The following is a 25,530-nucleotide window of genomic DNA, read 5'->3' as shown; positions in this document are numbered from 1 at the left end:
GCACTCTTTGTAGGGGTAATATGAACAAGTGATAACACACCAAAGCCAAATAGATAACTGGAAAATACATAGTTGGGGGTTTTTCATCATCACTGTGTGTCAGAGATATCGGTGCTGTTAGGTTCGGAACCAATATCCCTCCACTGTCAGAAGGGCGGGTGTTACAGCTCAGCGTCATCAGTGGGCTGTGAGGAGGGCCCCCCACCCCGACAGTAAAAGGCTATGGAAGAGTAAAGTCAGGGGGGCATTCCTCACAGCGATGGCTGAATTCAGCCTACTGTCAGCTTTCCAGTGGTATATAATACCGTAGATATCAGAGGACATGAAAGTTCCTCTTTAAAAATTTGCAACTATGTATTTGGAATGTCTATCTATCTATCAATCATCTATCTATCTATCTATCTATCTATCTATCTATCTATCTCCTATCTATCTATCTATCTATCTATCTAACATCTATCTATCTCTCTATCTCTCTATCTATCTCCTATCTATCTATCTATCTATCTATCTATCTATCTATCTATCTATCTATCTATCTATCTATCATTAATTAAATTTTGGGACTGCTCCTTTATTGTGGTTATACATTGGATACATAGGCTTATACAATATGTAAGATACAAGAATGAATTAATTCTTCTGATGGATCTGATACTAATTTCATTGAATGTTCTCTTATAGGGACTACTGTATATTTATGGTGTTTTAAGATGATTTGACAGAGAGATAAGTTAAACAGGATCTCACAGTACAAATATTTCTATATATGACATATAATAAATCGCTCTAGGGCTCAGTTGATTCTCAAGTATGATATTTAAAGGAGAGTCTTGAAAGACAGTTTAATGAATTACAAGAAAACTGTAAAAGTGTAAATGTGTTGAGATGTGATGGTGCGATTCCAGCTATTCTGAAGCTCGGAGCGGGACTAAACCAAAAAAAAAATCAACATGTGATATAATATAAGGATTTGGAGTGAAGAATTGCACTTCACCATCTGGCTGTCTGGATTTTGCAGATGCTAGGAGAAGACTTCCTCATACTGTACATTGGATAATGGCAACTTTTATGTAATGGTCGATTTGTTTCACGTTTTGGGCTAAGACCCAGTTAAAGGGGTTATGCCACAAAATTATTCAACCTCGATCTATAGGATAGACAATAAACTAATGATTGGTGGGGTCCAACCATTGAGAATGGATGTGTGGTACTCCCAGTAGTAGATGCAGATGTAAGTTTTGCCATTTTGTTATATCCATGTTCTTGACAAATAATGTATAGTATAGGGCATATCTACCACCACACCAGTCACAGCAGCTGCTATGGTGCCCACCATGTAAGTGGGGCCTGCCAACGGCTACATGATCAGGGTAGTACGATCGTTCCTTTGTCCGAGACTCAGCCACACAGGATAAAAGAAAGGACCAGGTTGCTGTCTCCTCTTTCACCTTGTATGCAGTGCTCCAGTAGTAGAGAGGAAGGAGGGGGATAGAGGTGAGAGGGGTTAGGGTATGTTCACACTGAGTTTTTTGAAGAGGAAAAAATCCGCTTCAAGAATTAGGAAATGATTTTTTGTCGCTTTTTTAGTTTTTGGGTTTTATTTCGCTTCAGCACAGTGTATACACCTCTTTGAAAAACGCTAGAGGTTTTTGAAGCGGTTTTTGCAAAAACTGTGCCAAAAAACAACAATATTTTTCTGCCTCCCATTGACTTCAATGGGTTTTTCCAGGTGGAATCTGCCTGAGGACCCGTTCACACGGAATAAACGCGCGTGTATTTTGACAAAATACATGTGTAAAAATCAGACTCCCATTGACGTCAATGACATTTTACACGTGTATTTTGACATGTTTTTTTTACACATGTAAAAAAAAATTTCATTGACGTCAATGGGAGTCTTATTTTCACACATGTATCTTTTACACGTGTATTTTGCCAAAATACACGTGCGTTTATTCCGTGTGAATGGGCCCTCAGTATAGGTCATGTTGATTTTTTTTCCCGCTAGCTGAAAAAAAACGCTAGCGGAAAAAAAAAAAAGTTAGCGGCTCCCATTGAAATGAATGGGAGGCATTTTTTGCAGGCAGATTTTAAGGGGGATTCCACGTCAAAATCCGCAGGCACAAAACTCCATGTGAGCATACCCTTAGTAAGGAAGCTACATAGCAGGAAAGCAGAAGGAGGTCAACAAAAGCAGGAGACACCAGGGGCCCCTAGAGACACCCAGAAATCACTCAAAACATGCTAAAAAGTACCGTATTTTACGGACTATAAGGCGCACTGGACTATAAGCCGCATTGCCCATGAGCGCCTTATAGTCCGTCTCGGTTCATATATAAGGCGCACCGGGCTATAAGGCGCAGTCCGGTGCGCATTATATGTTATTGAAAGCGCTCGACAGGCGAGGAGTTAAGGGGCTCTATCAGCAAAATCATGCTGATAGAGCCCAACCGTAAAAGTTATATTAAACTACCCCCCCCCCCCCCGTTTTAACATAAAACCCTGAAACAGAATGTGAAACTTACCGAACGGTGCAGGGTGGGCGGGCATTCAGGCCTCCTCTTCCTCCGATGTTCCGTCCTCCTCCTCCTCCGGCGCTCGCGAACTGATAATGGCCTGGGCGCATGCGCAGTAGCCGTAGTAGAAGCATTATGATATTGCGCATGCGCCCAGGCCATTATCAGTTAGCGAGCGCCGGAGGAAGTGGTCAGGACATCGGAGGAAGAGGAGGCCTGAATGCCCGCCCACCCTGCACCGGTCGGTAAGTTTCACGTTCTGTTTCAGGGTTTAATATAACTTTTAAGGGTGCATTCACACTACGGAACGCCAGCGTGTATCGCAGCCGTACACGCCGGCATGACAGCAGGGCTGCCGGACACTTCCCATTCATTTCTATGGGAGCCGGCATGCGAGCGCTCCCCATAGAAATGAATGGACTGCTTTTTTCCATTCATTTCTATGGGGAGCACTCGCATGCCGGCTCCCATAGAAATGAATAGGAAGTGTCCGGCAGCCCTGCTGTCACGCCGGCGTGTACGGCTGTGATACACGCTGGCGTTCCGTAGTGTGAATGCCCCCTTACGGTGCCTTTACGGCCCCCTTTTACGGCGACTTTGCCGCCGCTTCCATCCATATATAAGGTGCACCGGACTATAAGGCGCACTTACAATTTCTGAGGAAATCGTAGGTTTTTATGTGCGCATTATAGTCCGGAAAATACGGTATATGGCTACATTAACAAATTAATAGCACTAATAGACACTTTAAAAAAAAATTTAAAAAAATTTGGCCCGGAAAACCCCTTTAAGGCGCCTTGCAGATGACCGTGCAGGCTGTTTGCTACGATTGAATGGCACAGCCAGCACACGGGCGGCACATGCATGTCATGCGTGTGCCTCCCATGCACCGACAATGCTTCCATGGCCTCATTCATTCAATGAATAGGAGCTGCAGAAGCACGACCACAAAACTAAACAGGAATAGGACCTGTCCTGAGTTTTGCGGCCCGGACTGTCAGCCCGTACACGGGATCGTATAATTCATGGTCATGTGTGGACCAACAGAAATGAATGGGTCAGTGTGCTATCCAGGAAAAACCCACCATGAGGTCATCTGTAAGGGGCCTAAGGGGGCGTTCACACTACCGTTGGTGTCCGACTGCAGTGTCCGTTGCTACTGTCCGTTCAAGATTTTAGCAACGGACACTAGCTGTGTCCGTTACAACTTCCATTAATTTCAATGGGATTTCATCTGTTGTCAGTTTGTGTCCGTTTGTGTCCTTAAGGGTCCGTTAACAACCATGTCCGTTTTTTCAAGTGGACAGAGAAATCACGCATGCAGGATTTTTTTGTCCGTTTGAAAAAACGGACAGAAAGTGTCCGTTTTTTATTTAACATTGAGGTCTATGGGCAACGGACATATAACGGACAGTAACTGATGGCCATCAGTTACAGTCCGTTATTTTCTGTCCGTTTATTTTCTGCACATGCTCAGAAAGCATAAACAGCAAAAAGAAAAAAAACGGACAGTATAAAAAACGGACACTAACTGATACTAAAGTATCCGTTTTTTTTAACTGATCCATTAAATGGATCAGTTAAAAAAACGGACACATTAACATCAGTAAGGGCTCGTTCACATCTGCGTTGCCCTTTCCGTTGTGCAGGTTTCCGTTTCCTGCATAAAACAGAGGCAGGAGACGGAAACCTGCAGGAGTCTTTCTCATCCATTCATTTGAATGGGTGAGAGAGATGTCCGGCCGTGAGCGGCGGCGAGCGTTTTGCGCTCTCCGCCGCGAAACCAGGTTTTATAATCCAGACACAGAGTCGGACATGCAGTACTCTGTGTCCGGATTAAAAAATCCGGTTTCACGGCGGAGAGCATAAAACGCTCACCGCCGCTCACGGCCGGACCCGGTCTGTGCTTTGCGTCTTCTGGCATGCAGAAGACGGAAAGCACAGAACGGAAAGTAGAACGCAGGTGTGAACCTAGCGTTAGCAATGTCCGTTATGATAGGTGTCCGTTTTTTTCTTTTAAACGGACACCCTCATAACGGACACCAACGGTAGTGTGAACGCCCCCTAACAGAGAAGACTGTTGGCCGAGTCCATACTGTATGGCTTGATATATTTTTCATTTGCACACAATTACAGATGAGTAAATTTTTCAAAAATTTGATTCAGCAGCTTCATTGAATTTTCCAATACTATTCGATTTAAATCAAGTTAATTTGAGGCCGCAAACTAGCGCGGCGCATACGATCCCCGCTCCCATTAAAATCAATGGGAGCGTGTACGGCACGCAAAGGGTCCTGCGGCGTCTACGTGCCACGTCACACGGCACGTAACTCCGTGTGAACTCCCCCTAATAGTACGGTGCTGCCAGGAAGGACTTCCTGCAAACCACGCGGAAGTATGGTGCGCACACAGAAACTGTATGTAACGGCTGACACTGTGCTTTAACACCCCCGGTTGGAACTGAGCTCTGATCACGGTTGTTAACCCCTGAGATGCCACGTGATCACTGGGGCCCAATTACAAGCCCCAGCAGTGAGGCCTGGGGAGCAGGACCTTAGTCTCTGGCCGGAAGAGCTCAGGAGCAGATGCTGAGCCCAGGACAAGTGAGTATCAGTATTTTTTTTTATTTTTAATCTCACCGCGGGGTGTGCCGAGTGGAACATGTAGCATGGCGGAACACCTTGGATGCAGTGGTCATGTTTGACCGCAGCATCCAAGGGGTTAAAACCACCGATCAGAGCTATGCGATTCGTTACTACGAAGTGCGAGAAAATCTGGCTTCAAGAAGAATCGACTAATTCCTGAAATTCGAATCGAATTCCGCTTAGTCCGCTTCGATTCGCACATCTCTACGCACAATACTCTGTGGTCTATTACACGGTTACATATAATATAACGCCATTACTGGATAGTCAGATCGTTCTGCCCACACATCATTCTAAATTCATAGTTACATTTTTGTGAAGTATTATTTTTGCTTTTTCCCTTTAGATTATTTCACTGTATATACAACTTAATGTACATTTCAATCTTATGTTTGTTAAGCAGAGGTTGAGAGAGTTATTCTAAAGAGCCTTCATGCTGCGAGAAGATATTAAGCTCAGATAATGTGAGATACTTGCTGGTCAATGTGGGCATTTCTATGGCATAAAATATATCTATACTCACATAGTAAAACTGCAGGGATCTCAACGCAGACCAGAAAGAAAATCATGTTTACCCAGGAACCGAGACTAATGCCCTTACGAAAAGTAAAATTGATTTAGTTGATATTATATTCCATAATTCACAGGGCATGCACACCAAGCCATTAACATTATACACTGTCAATTAAATTACAAGAAACTAAAACCTGCAAATGGTTTGTTCTCACATGAATGGGTCTTCATCCAACCTCATCTACTATGTAACTATGTAATACATAAATAAAATTTATATACACTGAAATTAAAACTATTTAAAAAAATAAAATTATAATTTAAAAAATAAGTGCAATGAAATAAAAGAAACATCATCCTATATATAGATAAAATTTATTTAAAATTAAACTATTTAAAAAAAATTATAATACAACAAATTTTTGTCAAACAAATGCTATTCAACCCAATTCCTCATCTCCCTCATCTCCTACAGCCTCATTTCCTCTTACCAGTCTTCACCTGTACACTTTTAGCCGTCGAATCGAGGAGATTTTTCCATCTTCTTAGAGTATTAAACCAACTTTTTTAATGCCAAATCCCAAACTCTTTGCTCAATGAGGCTGTCATAACTGGTTTTCAGATTAGTCCTATAGTCCCAGCCATGTACTGCGGCTGATTGTACTATACTAAAAAAAAAAACCTCTATGTCAAGCCTTTTCATTTTGCAGTACAATGGAAAAGACTTGCCTAAGGCTTTCCCTCCTGCAATGATTATTCATTTTAAAGAAGACGTTTATCAGCACCACTGTGTTCCTCTAGTCCTGGAAGCCAAAGCATAAAAGTCACACTTCAACAAATGACAATAGGAAAACTGTGATTCACTCTTTAATATCTGGCAGTGAAACAGAAGTCTAATTCGCAGATTCCCCGCAGGTTTAAACACAATTGCTCATTTTTGGATCAAAACCATGCAATAGCATATGCAATCCCTCTACTAATGGTACGGCGACAGACTAATTCTACAGATATTGTTTAATCCTGATAGCAAACCCTCAAAGAACTGCTTCATTAGGATCACCAAGGGGCAAATTTGGTTCATATTTTATGCAAGATTCCTGGCATAGAACAAGTCTCCTACCCCCTGTTGGCAAAATCATTGCTCATTATAGATATCCCCCTATGTGTTTTCCATACTCAGACTAGAAGACTCTCGTCACAATAAAGATGCACAGTTTCCGCATTATCAGGATGCTTGGCATGTAGAATATTGTTCATTCTAGTGTCGGGTGATCATTTTTGGAATACGTCTGCTGTCAGAGTCAGCCATTCTAAATGACTAAAGTTAAACAAGCATGACAAGAGATAAGTGATGAATGATGAGAAATGGAAGTGACATGTCATTATGCTGCATCTTATACTGTTTATGTAATTAATTAGTTAATTAATGATTTTTTCTTCTAATCAGCAGTGAACCGTTATATACTTCAGCCACAATAACCTTTAAAGAAAACATTTTTTCAATAGTTACATGTAAGGCTCCATTCAGGTCACGCTTTTAGGATCCGGTAAGAAAATATGTATAACGCACAAAAAAATGGACACAAACTGATGGCTATTTGTTTATACATAGAGATCAATGTTAAAAAGAAAAAAACAAACATATCAGTCTCTTTCTTTTTTAAAAAAATGTAGATTGTGAGCCTCATATAGGGATCACAATGTACTTTTTTTTTTTTCCTATCAGTATGTCTTTATAGAATGGGAGGAAATCCACGCAAACACAGTGAGAACATACAAACTCCTTGCAAGTGTTGTTCCTGGCGGGATTTGAACCCAGGACTCTAGCGCCACAAGGCTGCAGTGCTAACCACTGAGCTACCGTGTTGCCCCAACAAACATATCAGTTTCTGTCCATTTTATTGAATGGGCAATGTATCTGTAAAAGCATCAACAACGGAAAAAAAAATTACTTTTTTTTAACATTAAAGGGGTTTTCCAGGCAGAATATATATATATATATATATATATATATATATATGTATATATATATATATATATATATATATTTATAAAAGGTGTGTTAGTGCTAGTAATGAGTTAATAAGGACATCCATATATCTTTATCAGTGTTTGGAGTGATTTCTCGGTGTCTCTGGTTGCTGCTGGCTTTCTCTGCATTTGTTTACCGGTGTTAGCTTCCTGCTGTGCAGCTTCCTGTGTAGCTACTATACTAGTTCCTTCTCCCTCAGCCCCTGCCCCCTCCTCTCTCACTCCTACACTCCCCCTTCCTCCCTTCCTTTGTCTCTCTTTAGCCTAGTAGTCCTGCCCATTTCTAGCCCCTCCCACCTTTCCCCTGTCTCCCTAGTTAACTTATTCCACCCTCTACTAGAAGACAGGAAGAGGGGAAGCGCCGTCTTGAACACAAGAAGGCTTGGTAAGTATTGAAGCGGATATGGGAGGGGGAAAAGTAATGGTGACATTCCATTTTGGAAGCGGTGAATGGAACATCACCGGATTATCAGAAAGTGTCCTTGGAGTGGTCACATGACTGCTCCAGGGATATGGGTAATTACAGATTTTTTTTTTTTTTTTAAATTGAAGTAAATTAGAAGCTAGGTGGGGGAGGGGATATAGTTTAGGGGTTAATTTGTAGTTTATCCTGAACAACCCCTTTAATCTCTATTTAATGGCATAGCCATCTATCTGTGTCCAATTTTTGCATCCATTAAATAGATGTAAGAAAAGGTGCTCTGAATGTGTTCTTCTTTACGCTTCTTCTTGGCTGCACAAGTCTATATATGTATATCACAAGATGACCAGCTTTTCAAAACAACACAATTTCATTATATTTTGTTGGGAAGTGATAGCCTTTGGGTGTCTCAGTGCAGCCACCCAATGGTTATATTATGAGTTATGGCCTGGCATGTGTTCTGCTAGCATTTCTATGATAAATTGAGGGCCTTAACCAAATGTGAGATCGATTTTGTCCTCCTTTAACCTATGTCCTTCTGTATAAGAGAAATAATGCATTTCTAGATTGAAAAAAAAATTATGGAGAAACAGATAAATGGATCAAATAAACTAAGGTAAAAAAAATATTACAATATTTGGGCCCAGTCTTTCCCACATAAATTCCAAAAAAAATAAAAATTTACTCAAAGCCTAAAACTATGGTCATGAAAGTGTAAAAAAGAGATGTGTATTATCTTATATCTTCTTTATCCATGATGACCTTCCCAACGGATTCAATTGTTTGCCCCAAACATACAATGGAGTGGTATCTACTTCTAAGACAGTGATCAAATGGTTAAACTAACCTCTAACTCTTGGAATTCTTCCTCCTCTTCTACATCATAGGAAAGAGTATGAATTTTGATATCTTCAGAAGAAAGGTCAATGAACTTGCTATCTGGGTAGTCAAGACTGTCTTTGGTTGGGGACCTATCTTCAATGAAGGTGGTTTCGCAACACTCAGTGCTGACATTTTCCCCCCAAGAGCGTAAGACATTCTCGGAATACAGAATGATGTTGGGGCGATAGTGAGACTCCACAGTCTGTTGCAGCATGTTAGGATCCAAGAGCTGTTGAACTGGGTCATTTTTTATGTTGTCTATGCCAGTCTGAGAAGAAATACTTCCAACAATGTGACTCTGATATTGAGGGGTCGGATACACCGAGACCATTCCATCTTTATTTTCCGCCATTAGATTTCTCGTGTTGATTAAGCCATTCCTTTTTCCGGCCTCTGTGATTTTATTATGCATAAGCACACTGTTCTGTTCAATTAAACCATCCATATTTTGAGCTTGTGTGTTTTGCTTGCTTCTGTAGCTCCCGTTGTAGAGGAAAATGCAGGTCACATTTGCCTAATGGCTTTTATTTTCCTAAAAGCAGTAAAAATAAACGATGTAAGAAAAACAGAAATGCAAGCCAGCGACATCCAAAATGAATAATCAGACAAGTCTGTGTAATTTAGTCATTATGCCCGATAACGCACACCGCATTCTAATCAGTAGCCCGCAACTCCGAAGCGTATAACTCACACAACCATGGACCATATTCAATGTGACCCGGGTATTTCCATATTAATTCAATCAGAAGTTAACTGAAAAGGGAACTTCAATTTCCTGAAAATTTGACACTGAATATGTATTTCCTGATCCACGTCTATGATGGCTGACTCACAATGTGATGGAAGTTAATAATTCATGGATTGGATGACACTCAAGCTTCAATTGATCAGAATGCCAAATTTAATTAGGATAATGGAACAATAGTCTGGGTAATAGTTTATCCCAATTTACATACTACAAACCAAGCAATTGCAAGGTACCTAAAAATATCCATTTCCCCAAAAATCTGGTAAAGGTCACGGTTGGCAGATGGTTGGCTGGTTCAATGTAAAAAATTAAAATAGGCTGTTCCTATGATCTATTCGGGTATATAATCCTACTTGCACACCTATTCTATTGGACAAAGGAGACAATTGCCAAAGGTACGGAACACATAACAGCAAAGTTGAACAAACCGACCTATTTCTAATGTGTATAGGGGTTGTGGGGAAGTTAGCTCGGTAGAAGCAGTGGTGCGGACCCAAACAGTCAAGACAGGGCCACAAAATGTGCAGCAAAATGGTTTATTTAGAAAAAAAAACCAGGAAAATAAATAAAGCTTGACTTCAGGCACAAAATGAGCAAAACAAAATACAGCCTTAACTTCAGGTAAAAACAAAATAAAAAAACCTGCTCGTCTGAGCAACTAACTAAACAGAACTGATAACCTAACTATACGTGTGGCTTACTACCAGCCACAGAAACAAAACAATATTGTCTCACCAGGGTTACAGGACAGAACCGTAAACCTTCTTTCATCTCATGGAACTGTAATGCAGGATCTGCAGCCTTTTCTGGCCTGGTAATGAGCCCAGGATCACACATAAATCAGAAATCGGGGACTGATATATCTGAACTCCAGCACTCTGTCTGTCACCTTCTCACAGGGAATACCTACTCTGTCCTAACAGATGATATTGGCAGAAGAACTGAGCGCTCAACCGAACCAGGATTACACCTGTATAGGGCAAACAGGAGGAATAACTTCTTAACTAAACAAGTATATGACGACAGCTACATCTACCAAACCAAGGAGGCACTCTCGGCCTTGTAGACCCGACCATTTGACATACTACACTTGAACCATTCGACTCAATTACCAGCATGTAATACTGTACATTACCCTGTAGTATAGAAAGGTATAGGAGATGCTCACCCATTATAAAAGGGGCAGTTTTTGTAAGTGCACATTAAAAATTCCATAGTATTGTTACATTACCAAATTGATTCCTTTTCTTGCAAGAGCAATTTGGGTGATTTAGGAGAAGAAGGAGGCGAACAATATTGCTGATCATCAAAAGGAACCTAAAGAATACACATTTCTTAAAGGAAGTTGGTGGTGAGAACTGAGCCTTTATGCTTGTCTATAGTAGGGAAGACCAACTTCAATTCTGGCAAACAGGACCGCACATGGAGCCTCTAAATAACTCTGGTGCTTTTCACACCAGCATATAAAGGGATTACAATGAACGCACAAACTGCCAGTCTTAAAAACCAGACCCCACTGTGTATAAAACCACCCTTTAAGGATTTATTTTATATCCCATTGATCAAAATTAAATCTGGAAGAGTTATTTTAGGAGTATTTGTATAGGACAGTGTATACACTGCGTAAAGCTAAGAGAATCTCTGTATCACTGTCATGTTCTTCCCCGAGGCGCTAAGCATAAAAAGGCAGGGGCGTTACGACTGTGGTCGTGGGCAGTGCGACCTCGACTGGGCCTGGCAAAGTACAGGGCCCGTGGCCAGTTGGAGATGGCTAGGGCCTGGTACCACTATGACAGCTGGTTCCCTAACTGCTATACATATTGTAAATGAAAAAGGGGCCCTGGCAAAGTTTGCGCCCAGGCCCACTGGAAACTTGTTACGCCACTGAAAATAGGTCTTCAGTTCTGGCCACAGTGTTCCTTCAAGATGACTTTGTACATGAAATTTACCAAATACAGTCACATAAAAATGGGTTAAGGTTTACTATAAATGCACCCACATAATAGGCTATAAGAGGGGTTATAGACATTATAGCTAAAACAAGGAGCTCTTTGGGAATTTAAGTAATGGCTAGGGTTGAGCCGATCTTGACTTTTCAGGATCGATTTTGAAATCCGATTTCCGATCATTTTTCATTTGAACCCGATCTCGATCCCAATGCAAGTCAATGGGATTTTTTTACTAATCGGAGATTGGATTTTAAAAGCAATCCTATTCACTATACAGCATGGAATCTAACCATTGAACGCTTTAATTGTTAGAATCCACACTGTGTAGTGAATTTTTTTAATCACTAAGTAGCCAGAGGATTTTTTTTTTTTAATCCTCTGGCTACTTAGTCCCCCCTGGTGTCCACTTACCTGAAGAGATGGCTTGTCCGGTGCTCGGTGTTCTCAGTCTTCTTTGCCTCGCTGTCCCCGCCTCCCAGGTTAGTGTTTAAAGAGCTAGGAAGGCGGGGTTGTAGCTTAGGAGAGTGTGGGCGGGAACAGGGCAGGGAGCCGTGACGTCTCCCCTTCCAGTACCCGCCCACACTGTCCTAACCCGCCCACACTCTCCTAACCTGGGAGACGGGGACAGCGAGGCGAAGAAGAACGAGAAGACCGGGCACCGGACCAGCCATCTCTTCAGGTAAGTAACTACTAGAGATGTTAGCTAGTCTCCCATTAGAATGAATGGGAGACTAGCTAGCAGAGCATTGTGGGAAATGATCACCTATCTAGATCCCACCTAAAAAGATTTTGTTCGGGATTCCGATTGCAAATTTTTCTCAATCGCCGATCAGAATCCGATTTTTTCCGAATACGATCGCTCAACCCTAGTAATAGCACTTAAGAAAAACAATATGGAAGTCCATAGTCTGTATATAACCCATAGCTAGAACAGATATGCCCTTTAGATAACGTTATGGAATATTCTACTTCCCCAACACTAGTACACTAATGTAGAGGGCACGTATATGTATATAAGACACTAAGAATTATTATATATAATAAATGTATCAAATATTTCATTATATATATATATATATATATATATATATATATATATATACACACACACACACACACACACACACACACAATACTCAATGGACTAAACATTTTATGTTCCAATACTCAAAATCTAGAAAATAAATGTAAGACATAGACCGTAATGTAATAATTGACTTGCAGGTTTGTGTTACAGCTGAAAAAGGCGAGACTGTAAAAGGTGGAGAAGGTTCTAATCACCACTTATAAAATAACCCGCAGAGCACATTATTATAAGCACTGTCTTAAAAGAGAACAGGAGAAAAATCCAAAGATCTTTTATCACCATTACACAGCACAATGACTGGAAACAACAGACGGTAAAAGTTTAAAACCATTTACAGAAGTCTAGTAAAGACGAAGGTGACTCTGCCCGAACTCATTACAGTCATTTTATAGAAGAATAGAGAATGCTTTGTGCAGGCTTTGTTCATAATATTCAAACCGGTCTCTAGATGATCTGCTCCTTGAAAGGCGTGAAAGTCCATTCAAAAGGACAGAAGATGCTTTATAATAATAAAAAGACATTACAGAACATGCAGTGAAATTACAAGTCAAGTAGAAATCCTTCTGTATAAGGCTAAATACTATTGAGACAAGACCAATAGAGACAAACAGATCAATAAACACAGACATTCATCTCTATTAATGTCTTAGGGCTCGTTCACACGGTGTAACGTCCTGCGAGATTTGGCACGTGTACGCCGCGTGACCCTTTGCGTGCCGTACATGCTCCCATTCATTTCAATGGGAGCGGGGATCGTATGCGCCGCGCTAGTTTGCGGCCGTGCATTTATTATGCATTTATTCACGGCCGCAAACTAGCGCGGCGCATACGATCCCCGCTCCCATTGAAATGAATGGGAGCATGTACGGCACGCAAAGGGTCACGCGGCGTACACGTGCCAAATCTCGCAGGACGTTACACCGTGTGAACGAGCCCTAACAATACTTTAACACACAATAAAGGGACCACAAAGTCAAATGGCGGTAAGTGAACAAAATGATAACAGCAATATTAGTGGACTACTAGGGGCAGAGTAAGGTTGCCATGAACTCTGGGCTGTATGGAGATTGTGGCCCTCATCACTTTTTGACACTTACAATGTGCAGTGTCTGTTTTCTCTCTATGTACACACAAAGATAACACCGAGTCCATTGTCTGTAGAAGCATGGCAAGTGTACCTGTGTAATGTAATATACATTTACTGAGCATGGTAATTGATCTGCATCTATATTAGATTTATAGTAATCATAAGTAATAATCTCTCATGGTAAAGGTAAAGTCTATATCTATTGTGATATTTCATAATTTCCTGTTCATCGAACATTCAAAGTTCCCTCCCCCCCAGCTTGTGGAAGAATAAATGAAGAGAGAAGAATGGACAGCAAGCAAAGCTGCTGAGGCAGGGAGATGGGAAAACACCTTTGATATGCAAAAACATTGTAAGTGGTAGCTGTATAATGCCAGAATTGTATCATATTATATTATGTTTATGTAGAGTATTTGGCGTTTTGCTTTGAAAAAGCACTGAACTGATAAAATTATATTAAAGAGGTTGTCCAGGGAGTTTTGCTTGGTTCACTTCCATTTCTTTTTTTCATACTGGACCTGGAGGTTCTGGTTCCAGCACTAGGTTATGAAATCAGAAACTAACAACTGGCCCCTAGTATTAGTGTTTCCCAACCCTATTAAATCACATTTAATTGTACTATGGGGACTGGCAGACTATAGTAAAGCTAGCTCCATAGCACAGGTATCTACCCTAGAAATCTGGTGAGGAGATGGATTGACCCGCGGGATGGTTGCTGGTTCCAATCATTGACCTAGGGTCAGGGCCAGCCCAGAACCTTGAAAAAAAACTCAGAAGAAGTGAGCAAAGTAAAACTCCCTGGCCAACCCCTTTAAGAAACAAACAATAACTTGTCACCAGTATGTCCTTATGGGCCATTGGTTTATTGTCCAAAATATACCTATATGCAAGACCATATCGAGGTACTAATTAATTTAATTAAATTAAGCCAATAACCTAGAGATGACCTAGAGACTAATTTCTGGTGTTCCTGGTTTATGCTCAGTTCTGCAATGTTGTCCGGCATTTTACTGGTGAACTACTCATCGGCACACTAGAGATGCTTAACCACCAGCTGTATGTCAGGGGATAATCATACACATTGGGGAGAGTGTGTGCCTACATAGGCGTACGGAGACTTACAAGTCATTCTGTTCTCCTAATTACATCCTGGAGAATAGATTTGCATATTTTTTTACACCAGCCATATGGACATGCTAGTAGTTAAGCTTGTAACTCCTTACTAATCGGTCTTCCCCTTACTAAACTTTTCCTTCTACAATCTATTCTGAATGCAGAATACAATATAAAGTTATCACTCTCATCCACAAGGCTCTCCACAATGCTGCACCTCCCTACATTTTCTTCATCTCTGTCTACCGCCCAACACGTGCTCTCCGTTCACTCATTGATGTAACACTTACATCCTCTATTATCAGAACCACTCACAAGACTTCTCCTGAGCTGCACCACTTCGCTGGAATGCTCTACCCCGAACAATCAGATTAACTCCCAATTTCTACAGCTTCAAGTGCAAACTAAAGACACATCTTTCCCGACAGGCCTATCACAATTTCTAATGTAAACCCTTCTGTACTGTAATTAGAATCCCTAAAATGAACTCTCCTTTGTTCCCGCTTCCACATTACCCCACATGATATAATGTTGTTTCAGGCTAACTTTATATGTCCAGGCACCATCCACATGTTAAAGGACACGAGTGGTGATGGCTCGTACAGTTTTATGTTTGTGTAATATGTCACCTCTATTACAAAATTGTCTGACCTCTGTATAAGCAATGCCACCCCTGCTACTTCTTGTGTCACCCCCTCTACCTCATAGATTGTAAGCTTTTGCGAGCAGGGCCCTCAGTCCCATTGTGTGAAGTGACTATTTATTTGTAATGTTACTTTTTGGCTGTACTTGAACCCTACAAATTGTACAGCGCTGCGGAATATGTTGGCGCTATTATTAGAGATGAGTGAATAGTATTCGATCGAGTAGGTATTCGATCGAATGCTACGATATTCAAAATACTCGTACTCGATCGAGTACCACTCACTACTCGAATGGAAAAGTTCCATGCAGAACCAGCATTGATTGGCCGAATGCTATACAGTCGGCCAATCAACGCTGGTTCTTCTCCTACCTTTAGAAGTCTTCTCTGTGCAGCGTCCCCGCAGCGTCTTCCGGCTCTGAATTCACTCTGCCAGGCATCGAGCCTGAGCAGAGCCGACTGCGCATGTCTGCTTGTAGTGCGGACATGCGCAGTCTGCTCTGCCCAGGCCCGATGCCTGGCAGAGTGAATTCAGAGCTGGAAGATGCCGCGGGGACCCTGCAAGGAGAAGACTTCTCGGAGGATCCAGCCCGACCCTCACTCGTGGACTTGGTAAGTATAATTTGATCGAATGTTGCCTACCCCTGAAACGAGCATTTTCCCCCCATAGACTATAATGGGGTTCGATATTCGATTCGAGTAGTGGAATATTGAGGGGCTACTCGAAACAAATATGGAACCTCGGACATTTTACTGTTCGCTCATCTCTAATTATTATTTATTATCCACAGTTTATCTGGCAGGTTCCCTTTCAGTAACATTCATTTCAATGGACCCCAATTGCACATGCATAGCCTCCACTCCAATGAGAACAAGGTCTCATTCAGGTCTCCCCAAGGATCTGACTTTCCAGACACATATTACACATGATAAAATTTGGCAGTATGGTATCAGCTGAAATATTTCAGGTTTTCCAGAATTCCAGCTCTAGACGATACTGTCAGAACAATGTATTACTGCCACTAATATTTTACTACTAATAATTCTTAGACTAATGAGAGGGCATAAATATGTAATATTACCAGAATCTCTAAATAATAGAAAATGATGAATGACTAGCACATTATTACTGTTTCCATTTACATAAAACCTACCAATTTTTTGTGTAATCCATATAATAATTACTTTCTGTAATTAGATAATAACCGCCACTATTCACATGACTCAGTTTTCATTATAATATAAAAGCAGGTCACGGGAGTATTTTTGTTTGTACGTGAACCTCACTGCACAGCACATTTCTGCTTGATAATTTTATCCTTTCAAATCCTTTATTCAAGTAGTAGTCAAGAATTAATAATGGATATTCTGGATTTTCAATAGGAGAGATTTACACCGAATGTGCAGAAGGACGTATTGTGCCTAAATGAGTAATTTGCAGATTAGTTATTTTTGCACAGACGTTTGGTTTCTACTGAGGATTACATCGAATATATGTAATTCTATTTCTGCAAATCCGTCGTAGCAAAAATGTTACAAGTTTTTTCTGACGGTCTTAAGCTGCCAAGTGGTGTAAAGAAGACTAGAAGTTTGTCGTCAATATATCTGTATCAGGGGTGTGAGTAAGAGCTCAGGGGCCCAGTGAAAAGGCCCAGCTTGGACACCTTGACGCAACGTCTACTTACAAGTCCCATATGTACATTTTAAGGATCCATTCACACGGCGGAAAATGAAGAGGAACTTCCTCTTCCTTTTCCACCGCCGGCATTTTTGCGCAGCTAGCCGTGACAGCATGCCAATGCAGTGCATCAGCATCCATCATGGCATCTCGCTGCTGATTAGGCCCGGATGAAAGGGTGTAGTTAGTGGGGAGTCTTGAGCCGTGGACCCCATGGGCGGAATCCGTGACAAGATGGAGCAGGAGGCTTCTTTTTTTCCGCATCCTGCTGCGATCTCTGCCTCCAATTGAAAACATTGGGAGGTGGATTCAGGAGGAATCTTCTCCAGATTTGGGGGCAGAATCCGTGGCAAATTAATCCGTGTGAACTGACCCTAACAGCATTTCCTTTTTCCTTCTCTATCTGGGCCCAGACCACATTGAACAAAAGGGAATATAGACACCGAGCAGACCGTAGTGTAGTATTTTTTAAGAACGTTTAGAGCGTTAAACAGAGGAATGACGCTCACCTTGTAGGGTTGTGAGCCCAAGTCACAACTCTGAAATCGCAGTACAAGGAGACTGAAGGGTTAATCTTCGGGTTGAGGCAGCATGTTCCTAACACCACATGGGTGTATAAGCGTATACACAGAGGACCAATCCGGATGAATCCGGCAAAAAAGGAACTGCGCTCTTCTTATTGGCAAATACAGATTTATTGGCATCAAACTCACACACAACGCGTTTCGGGCGTATACCACGCCCTTCTTCAGGTGTAATAGTTTCTGTGATGTTCCCAGGTCCCTTCCTTAGGCTGAGTGGTCTAAAGAAATGGAACCAGGACTTCACAACCGCCGAGGACTTCTGGCAAAAGACAGCAGAGCTGCAGGACTGGAACTGGACAGTGCTGGGAGGCATTGGGGCCCCAATGCCTCCCAGCACTGTCCAGTTCCAGTCCTGCAGCTCTGCTGTCTTTTGCCAGAAGTCCTCGGCGGTTGTGAAGTCCTGGTTCCATTTCTTTAGACCACTCAGCCTAAGGAAGGGACCTGGGAACATCACAGAAACTATTACACCTGAAGAAGGGCGTGGTATACGCCCGAAACGCGTTGTGTGTGAGTTTGATGCCAATAAATCTGTATTTGCCAATAAGAAGAGCGCAGTTCCTTTTTTGCCGGATTCATCCGGATTGGTCCTCTGTGCAGACCACATTGAAGACTTCTTTACAACCTGTCTGTGCACTCAATCTTCCCATTCCCTATCAGTGACCCCCACACAACAATTGTTTCCCCTTATGTGTTCCAACCTTCCTCACATAATCTGTCAATGACTATATTCTGACCAGTTGCTCCTTTCAGCCTTAATGTGGTGAGGGTGACTTAAGAACCCCCTAGCTTATGGATTCAGTGGCAAGTGTGACCTTTTAGGTTATGCCAGTGCTTATGGGACCCCAAAAGTTCCTGTGATTGCACCCTCTAACCCCCTCAAGTTACAATTCTAATCTATCTATGAAATGCAAACAAGGCTTTCATCACATTCTGTGCATCCTCTTGTCCATACCGGACAGTGGCAAAAATCTCAAACGTTGAAATTTTGCCAATGTCTGTCATACATGGCATATTATTATGATATTAACTACGGTAAAACATTTTAATGTTGGTACAGATGTGTCTGTCCCGAACTCTCCTTGAATTTCATTCAAGGATTCAATTTTTTCATGATAATATTTCAGTAGTATAACATGTTAGCAAAATTCTCAACAATAAAAACGTCCATTTTGGCCAGCACAAATCTGTTTTTTGACAAAGCCAGACCAGATACAAGACCAGTTTAACCCAGGTCATATTTCTTCATCTTCATCGCCATTACTGGTCCAAAATTTCCCAAGCTACTCTCCAAATGACATCTCACCACCTGCACACTTGACCCGTTCCATTACAACTTAATCCCCAACCGTACTACTGTGTTTATCCCACCTCTTCATCTTCTCTCTAACCGGTGGCATCCAACCCTTTACCTTTAATCACACATCCATCACACCTTCAGAAATCATCCATCAACTTATCCTTTCTGTCCAGCTATCGCCTGATCTCACTACTCCCATTTATCTCTGTAATGGAATAACTGCGTATATCTTTTTTACACGTGGATGAAAACAGAAAAAAGTTTAGTTAGAGAACTATCGGTAGGAGAGAACTAAGAGAAATGATAGAATAATTGAAACAGAAATTATTGTGGTCAAGAAGATCTCTTAGAGGGTAAAGAAATCTAGCTCCTGTATCAAAACAGGGGTTCGAAACAAATTTCTGGTAAACCACCATCAGGGTTTTCCCCAATATTCCCACCTTACCATCAACCTAACTCTCGTAGGAGAATTTGCATAATTATTCATGTGACATATAGTTTAAGGGTTTTTTGAGCACCAAATCTATTTCTCATACCGATATCCTATCCAGTGATCTGCGTGGGTGCGTTCCCTGCTCAGACCAGCTATTCCCACAGTCTCGGGCACCAGACGTTACAGTGGTGGATGGGGAGTGCATGTATGCCTCTCTTATTCAAGGTTGGGGGGATATTGTCACTCCTTGGGGAGATACCACCATATAGGTGTGTGGAGACTCATTAAGCCTTGGTTGGCAACACTGAGGCACCTGACTTCCTAATTACATCATGAAAGACAGATTTGCATATTCTTCCCATGGTCTCTTATTCAGGTAATAGAAAGTGGTGAAGCAACCTGTCTTTCAAGGCATATCTAACCTCTGTACATCCTTTAGGCCTGATAGTCCCTAAACAAAGCTAAACCAAGGTTTCTGGTGATGGTAGGCAGAGCAGATTGTAAAAAATTAGATCATAAGTGAAGGTAACAAGTCCACATCTGAAAGAAAATAATGATTATAACCATTATAGCAACTCAAAACTCCTTGAACATCTTCACTTTGACTTTCCTTAAACCTCTCATTCAACGCACCCTTCAACTGGCTACATTGTGGCTTCTGATCCCAGCACTCTACTGAAACTGCCCTAACAATAGTCACTAATGGCCTATTAGGTGCCAAAGGCAAATGACAAATGTGCTCTTCCTTCTACTGCAGATCTTTGCTCTGTCTTTGACACAGTCAATGACTTCCTATATTTACGAACCCTGTCATTTCAGACCCCGGCCCTTATACTACTGAGCCCTGTATATATCAGTGTCTTTCAGAGCTCTATCCCAGGACCTACTCTCTAAAATCTCCACCCATGAGCACCACTTTTATACTGTGGCTACTCAAACATACCTCTTTGTTACCTATTACCCACAATTCCCTAGGGTTTATTTGTTACATACAGTGCTCTTTGATCTGTAATTCTCAACTTCACCTCACACAGTCCTCCGACCTGACCTATCAATCACAGCTGATTTCAATGGGAGCTGAGTAGCAGTACTGGCACCTGACCACTATGGAGGGAACAAAAATTACTTCCACCCCCATGTTGTGCATAATATCGGCATCTGAAGTAGCCCCATATAACTTATCCATGCAGAAGCTGACCATCCTAAGGATAGAACTTAATCCCATCCCTTAACAGTCATTTTTCGATTTTTATTTTTGACCCACTGCCTTCTGAGAGCCATAACTTTTTTATTTTTCCATCCACAGAGCCATATGACCACTTAATTTTTGGAGGACAAATGTTGTACTTCATAATGATACCAGTTAATATTCCATAAAATGTACTGAGAATCTGGAAAAAAAAAAAAAGTCAGAATAGGGTGGAATTGGAGAAAAACTGCATTTGTGCGATATTCTTATAGGCTTAATTTTTACAGGATTCTAAGGGTGGGTATGATTCCAGCATATTGGAAATTTCTGATGTTTTAATTGCTTTTACTAATATTTTTATAGTAGGAGAAATGGCAAAAAAAAACAAACAAAAAAACGGTGGTTGGCCTCATTTGATCCCCCCCCCCCCCAATGGTAAAAATAGATTTATATGTTTATAGATCGGTGGGAAAGGCGGATTTAATTTTTTCATTTTTGATATATTGCAAACTTTTGATTGCATTTTCCATAGACTGCAACACAAGTGTATTTCAGTCTATTTGAGATTCATTGCATAGCTATTGAGGCCAGTCATTGACCAACCTCAATAGCTATATTCGTTTGACAGACCTGGGCGCTAAGGAACAGGGTAGCTCTGGCAATCATTTCCAAGCCCTTGACATCTGCTGCTGTCTCCAACTTAAAATCATTTATTGAAGTTGCTCTCTCCTCAACGATGAGTTTGAAATAATGCTCGTCCATGTCGCCATTATCTCTTCCCTAGACTGCTGTGACTTCCTTCTCTGTGGCCTGTCATCTAACTGTAGCTCCTCTCGAATCCATCCTCAAATCTTCTCTCCACTTAGTCCATTTCTCCCCTCATTTCTCATCTACCTCTCCCTTCTGCCAATCCCTTTACTAGCTGGCGACACAATACCGGATGAATCCAGTTTAAAATTTTAACACTGAGATACATGTCCCCTCCATACCTCTCTAACGTAATACCGCCCTTTCTTGCTCGCTTCTTGACTGCTTGTCACACATCTTCAAGATTTCTCCGATACTCTGGGACTCAATTTCAAATACAATGAAATCCCTTCTTATTCGGGACTTAGCAATTAATAACTTTCTTTATATGGACACTTATAGTCACTCATAGAACTGTTCACTGGACTTCGTTGCAAAAACGAGCAGGAATTTCGATTGACAAATTAGAACAAAATTTACTGATATTTTTCCCATAAAACTATATATCAATCTGCTAAACTCTTCCTGCTCTTCAACACGATGCAGACAAATCAAGTTTAATTTTCAACATGACAGGGTCCCTTTAAGTCATCCTCTTTAATAAGCCAGGTATACACAGAAGTGCACTCTACATTATAGTCTATGGGGGCTACAGAAATAGAAATGCATTCTCACTTGGATTTCATTATGTTCTACATGTAGATTGCTGAATTTTCTGAGTTCACTCTCTGCGACTGGATATGCATTGGTCATGCACCCATTAAACAGATATTTATGGCATATAGCCTTGGTGGCGAACCTATGGCACATGTGCTAGGGTGGCACTTAGAACCCTCTCTGTGGAACACATTGTATTGCTTGGGGGCCACTAACAGCAGATTGTATTGTGTGTGGAGCCCACTGTGGAACAGTTTGTACTGTCTATGGGCCACTGTGGGGCAGATTGTATTGTGTGGAGCCCACTGTGGAGCATGTAATATTGTGTGGGGGCCACTGTGGAGCACATAATACTGTGTGTGGGTCACTGTGGAGCATATAATACTGTGTGGGGCCCACTATTAACCCCTTAACGCTAAATCACGTACCTGTACGTCAGGGAATGTGGTTAGTTCCCGCATTCCCACGTACCTGTACGTGATTGAGATCGCACGGGTTCAGAAGCAGAGCCCGTGCGATCTCCACGGGAGGCCGGCTGTATCTGACAGCCAGGCTTCCCCTGTAGCAGCAGGGACGGTGATTGCACCGACACCCCCACGTGTATTGCAGTCTGTAGTTAGTATAGAACCAGCGATCCTCTCTGATCGCAGGTTCTAGTGTGCTTACAGCACAAATGTAAAAAAGTTAAAAAATAAAAAAATAAATAAAGTGTGTAAAACAAACAAACAAAACAAACAGTTACATTTCTTGTAAATCTGGAAAATCGCTGTTACACTTGTAAGCCTTGTAACGTCCAAAATAAATTAAAATACAATCAAAAGATGATGCCGATATAAAGCAGAGATATGGGAGATACTATTTATTACTGTATTTGGGTGGTATAACTATCTGCATGAAAAGCAGAGAATTTCACATTTTGAAAATTGCATTTTTTTTCCAAATTTCCATCAAATTTCCTATTTTTTTAATAAATAAATACAAAAATATTGATTAGTGTTTACCACTAACATGAAGTATAATGTGTTACGAGAAAACAGTCTCAAAATCACTTGTGTAAGTTAAAGCGTCTCAAAGTTATTGCCATTTAAAGTGACATGTCAATTTTGAAAAAATAGGCCTGGTCCTTAACATACTTTTGGGCTGTGTCCTTAAGGGGTTAAGCATATAATACTGTGTGTGGGTCACTGTGGAGCATATAATACTGTGTGGGGCCCACTGTGAAGCATATAATACTGTGTGGGGCCCACTGTGGAGCATATAATATTGTGTGGGGGCCACTGTGGAACATATAATACTGTGTGTGGGTCACTGTGGGCATATAATACTGTGTGGGGCCCACTGTGGAGCATATAATACTGTGTGGGGGCCACTGTGGAGCATATAATACTGTGTGGGGGCCACTGTGGAGCATATAATACTGTGTGGGGCCCACTGTGGAGCATATAATACTGTGTGAGGGTCACTGTGGAGCATATAATACTGTGTGGTGGCCATGGTGGGGTGGATTTTACTGTGTGGGGGCCACTGTGGGGCAGATTGTACTATGCAGAGGCCTCTTCATTATTTATATCACACAGTATCTGTTTTATAGCAGACGTGATATTAATACAGGCTGTAATAACATTGCACGGTCACTGTAAAACAGTCCTTATGCGATGTCTCATTAAAAGCTCTGTAAAACCCCATTCACACGACCGTATTTTGCGCATACATAATTGTCCGCAATTGTTGATCCACACAGTATTAAGGTTAAATTGTCATGGCACTTTGCCATAAATTAGTGGGTTTTGGGTTTCAGTTTGGGCACTCGGGCTCTAAAAGGTTCACCATCACTGACCTATAGCATCAAAATGATAAAACCCTTTAACGTCTAAGTACAGGGTATGTATATACTAATGGAACAAAACCATGAGTTTGCAAGATCTTTACATCAAAAGGCTCATTTATTTCTGTTTTTACCATTTTTTATAATGCATTGAAAAAAATGATCACATCAGGAATCCGGGTCTCTGGAGTATTCTAGATTTTAATCTAATAACTAGAGTCTATAAGAATAAAATAATAATATAAAGCCACCCACATTGCTCTCTTCCATTCCTAATAGACTTTATCACTTGCATGGTATATTTTTGTGCTTCTATAAGGCTGTCAGTCTGTTGTATGCTGATATTTGCTGAGCCATTCAGTGATGCATGACGCTCCTCGGAAGGTCACAGTGGAGTAAACTGCAAGAAATTGCACTGTCTAAGAAAACGGTTTAACCTAATGTCATTTTAATCTTTACATTGTTACAACGCGAGCATGTGACGGAGCGATGAAAGAGGCATTATGGCTCTAAGTATATAATTAAAGCATATTACTGGCTACGTCGTCATCTAAATTCCTATCAAATACTCTATATAGTTGAGCGAGTTTAGAATACCTGACCCATAAAGGATTTTCATATTTTGGTAATGCAGAAGAGCTTGTGATCAGCAGCCATGTCCAATATAAAGTCCAAATAAAAGGGAACGGGGACCTTTTTAATGGATCACTGCTTTTAATCTGTAGTATAATGAAACATGTTACCTGAAAAATGCTATCTTCTTCATAATTCTCCCTGACGACGGCCCATGCTTCATTGGCGAGCCCCTTTCACCCAGCCAAGCAAAAGTTTAATCCTTAAGCATTAAAGTATTAAATATTGGATGCAGTGAAATTACTCTCCAATGTCAATAGATATTTCTATTACCAGGTTAATACCAAGAAATACATTATTTATGATATTATCATATCAGAGCCTTATAGTCCACACTATATAGAGTACAATAGGGTGATGGTCATCATTTGCATCGGTATCTGACTGCACTACGGCTCACAGTCAAATTTCCCTATCTCCGAATCAAATACCTAAGACTAGCGTTGAGCGAGTAGTATTCGATCGAATACCTCGCTGGTATAGGAATGCGTGTAATCGGCCGAACACCAAGGGGTCAAACACTTTGAATAGTCGATGCGTTTAACCCCTTGGTGTTCGGCCGATTACACGCATTCCTATGCCGGCGAGGTATTTGATCGAATGCTACTCACTCAACACTACCTAAGACCAATTTCATAGGAAGTCAATTAACCCTATGTGCGGAAGACCAACAGACTAATGGGAGAAATCCTATGCAAACACAGGAAGAACATACACACATTGTGTTTCAGCCTTAAATTCAGTATAGTCCAGAACTGAACTTATAATTGTGCTCATTGGAAACAGTTGATAAACTTGTCCTGAGGAACATCACTGATGTTCTATACCTTGAGAGAACAAAAAAGGGGG

General features: G+C 41.2%; 1 protein-coding gene across 3 annotated transcripts in view; it reads right to left on the bottom strand.

Moving 5' to 3' along the window:
- The window catches only part of SYNDIG1 (synapse differentiation inducing 1), a 174,529-nt gene that overhangs the window by 69,022 nt on the left and 79,977 nt on the right, over positions 1–25,530 (bottom strand). For all 3 annotated transcript variants that reach the window (XM_075267439.1, XM_075267441.1, XM_075267440.1), the window contains exon 2: positions 8,977–9,543. In XM_075267439.1, the coding sequence (XP_075123540.1) occupies positions 8,977–9,456 (480 nt within the window). In that variant the 5' untranslated portion in view covers positions 9,457–9,543. The remainder of the gene's footprint in view (positions 1–8,976; positions 9,544–25,530) is intronic.

Source organism: Leptodactylus fuscus, chromosome 3 (assembly GCF_031893055.1).
Source record: "Leptodactylus fuscus isolate aLepFus1 chromosome 3, aLepFus1.hap2, whole genome shotgun sequence".
NCBI lineage: Eukaryota > Metazoa > Chordata > Amphibia > Anura > Leptodactylidae > Leptodactylus > Leptodactylus fuscus.
Note: the sequence above shows the minus strand (reverse complement) of the source record. Positions and strands in the feature narration are given on the sequence as shown.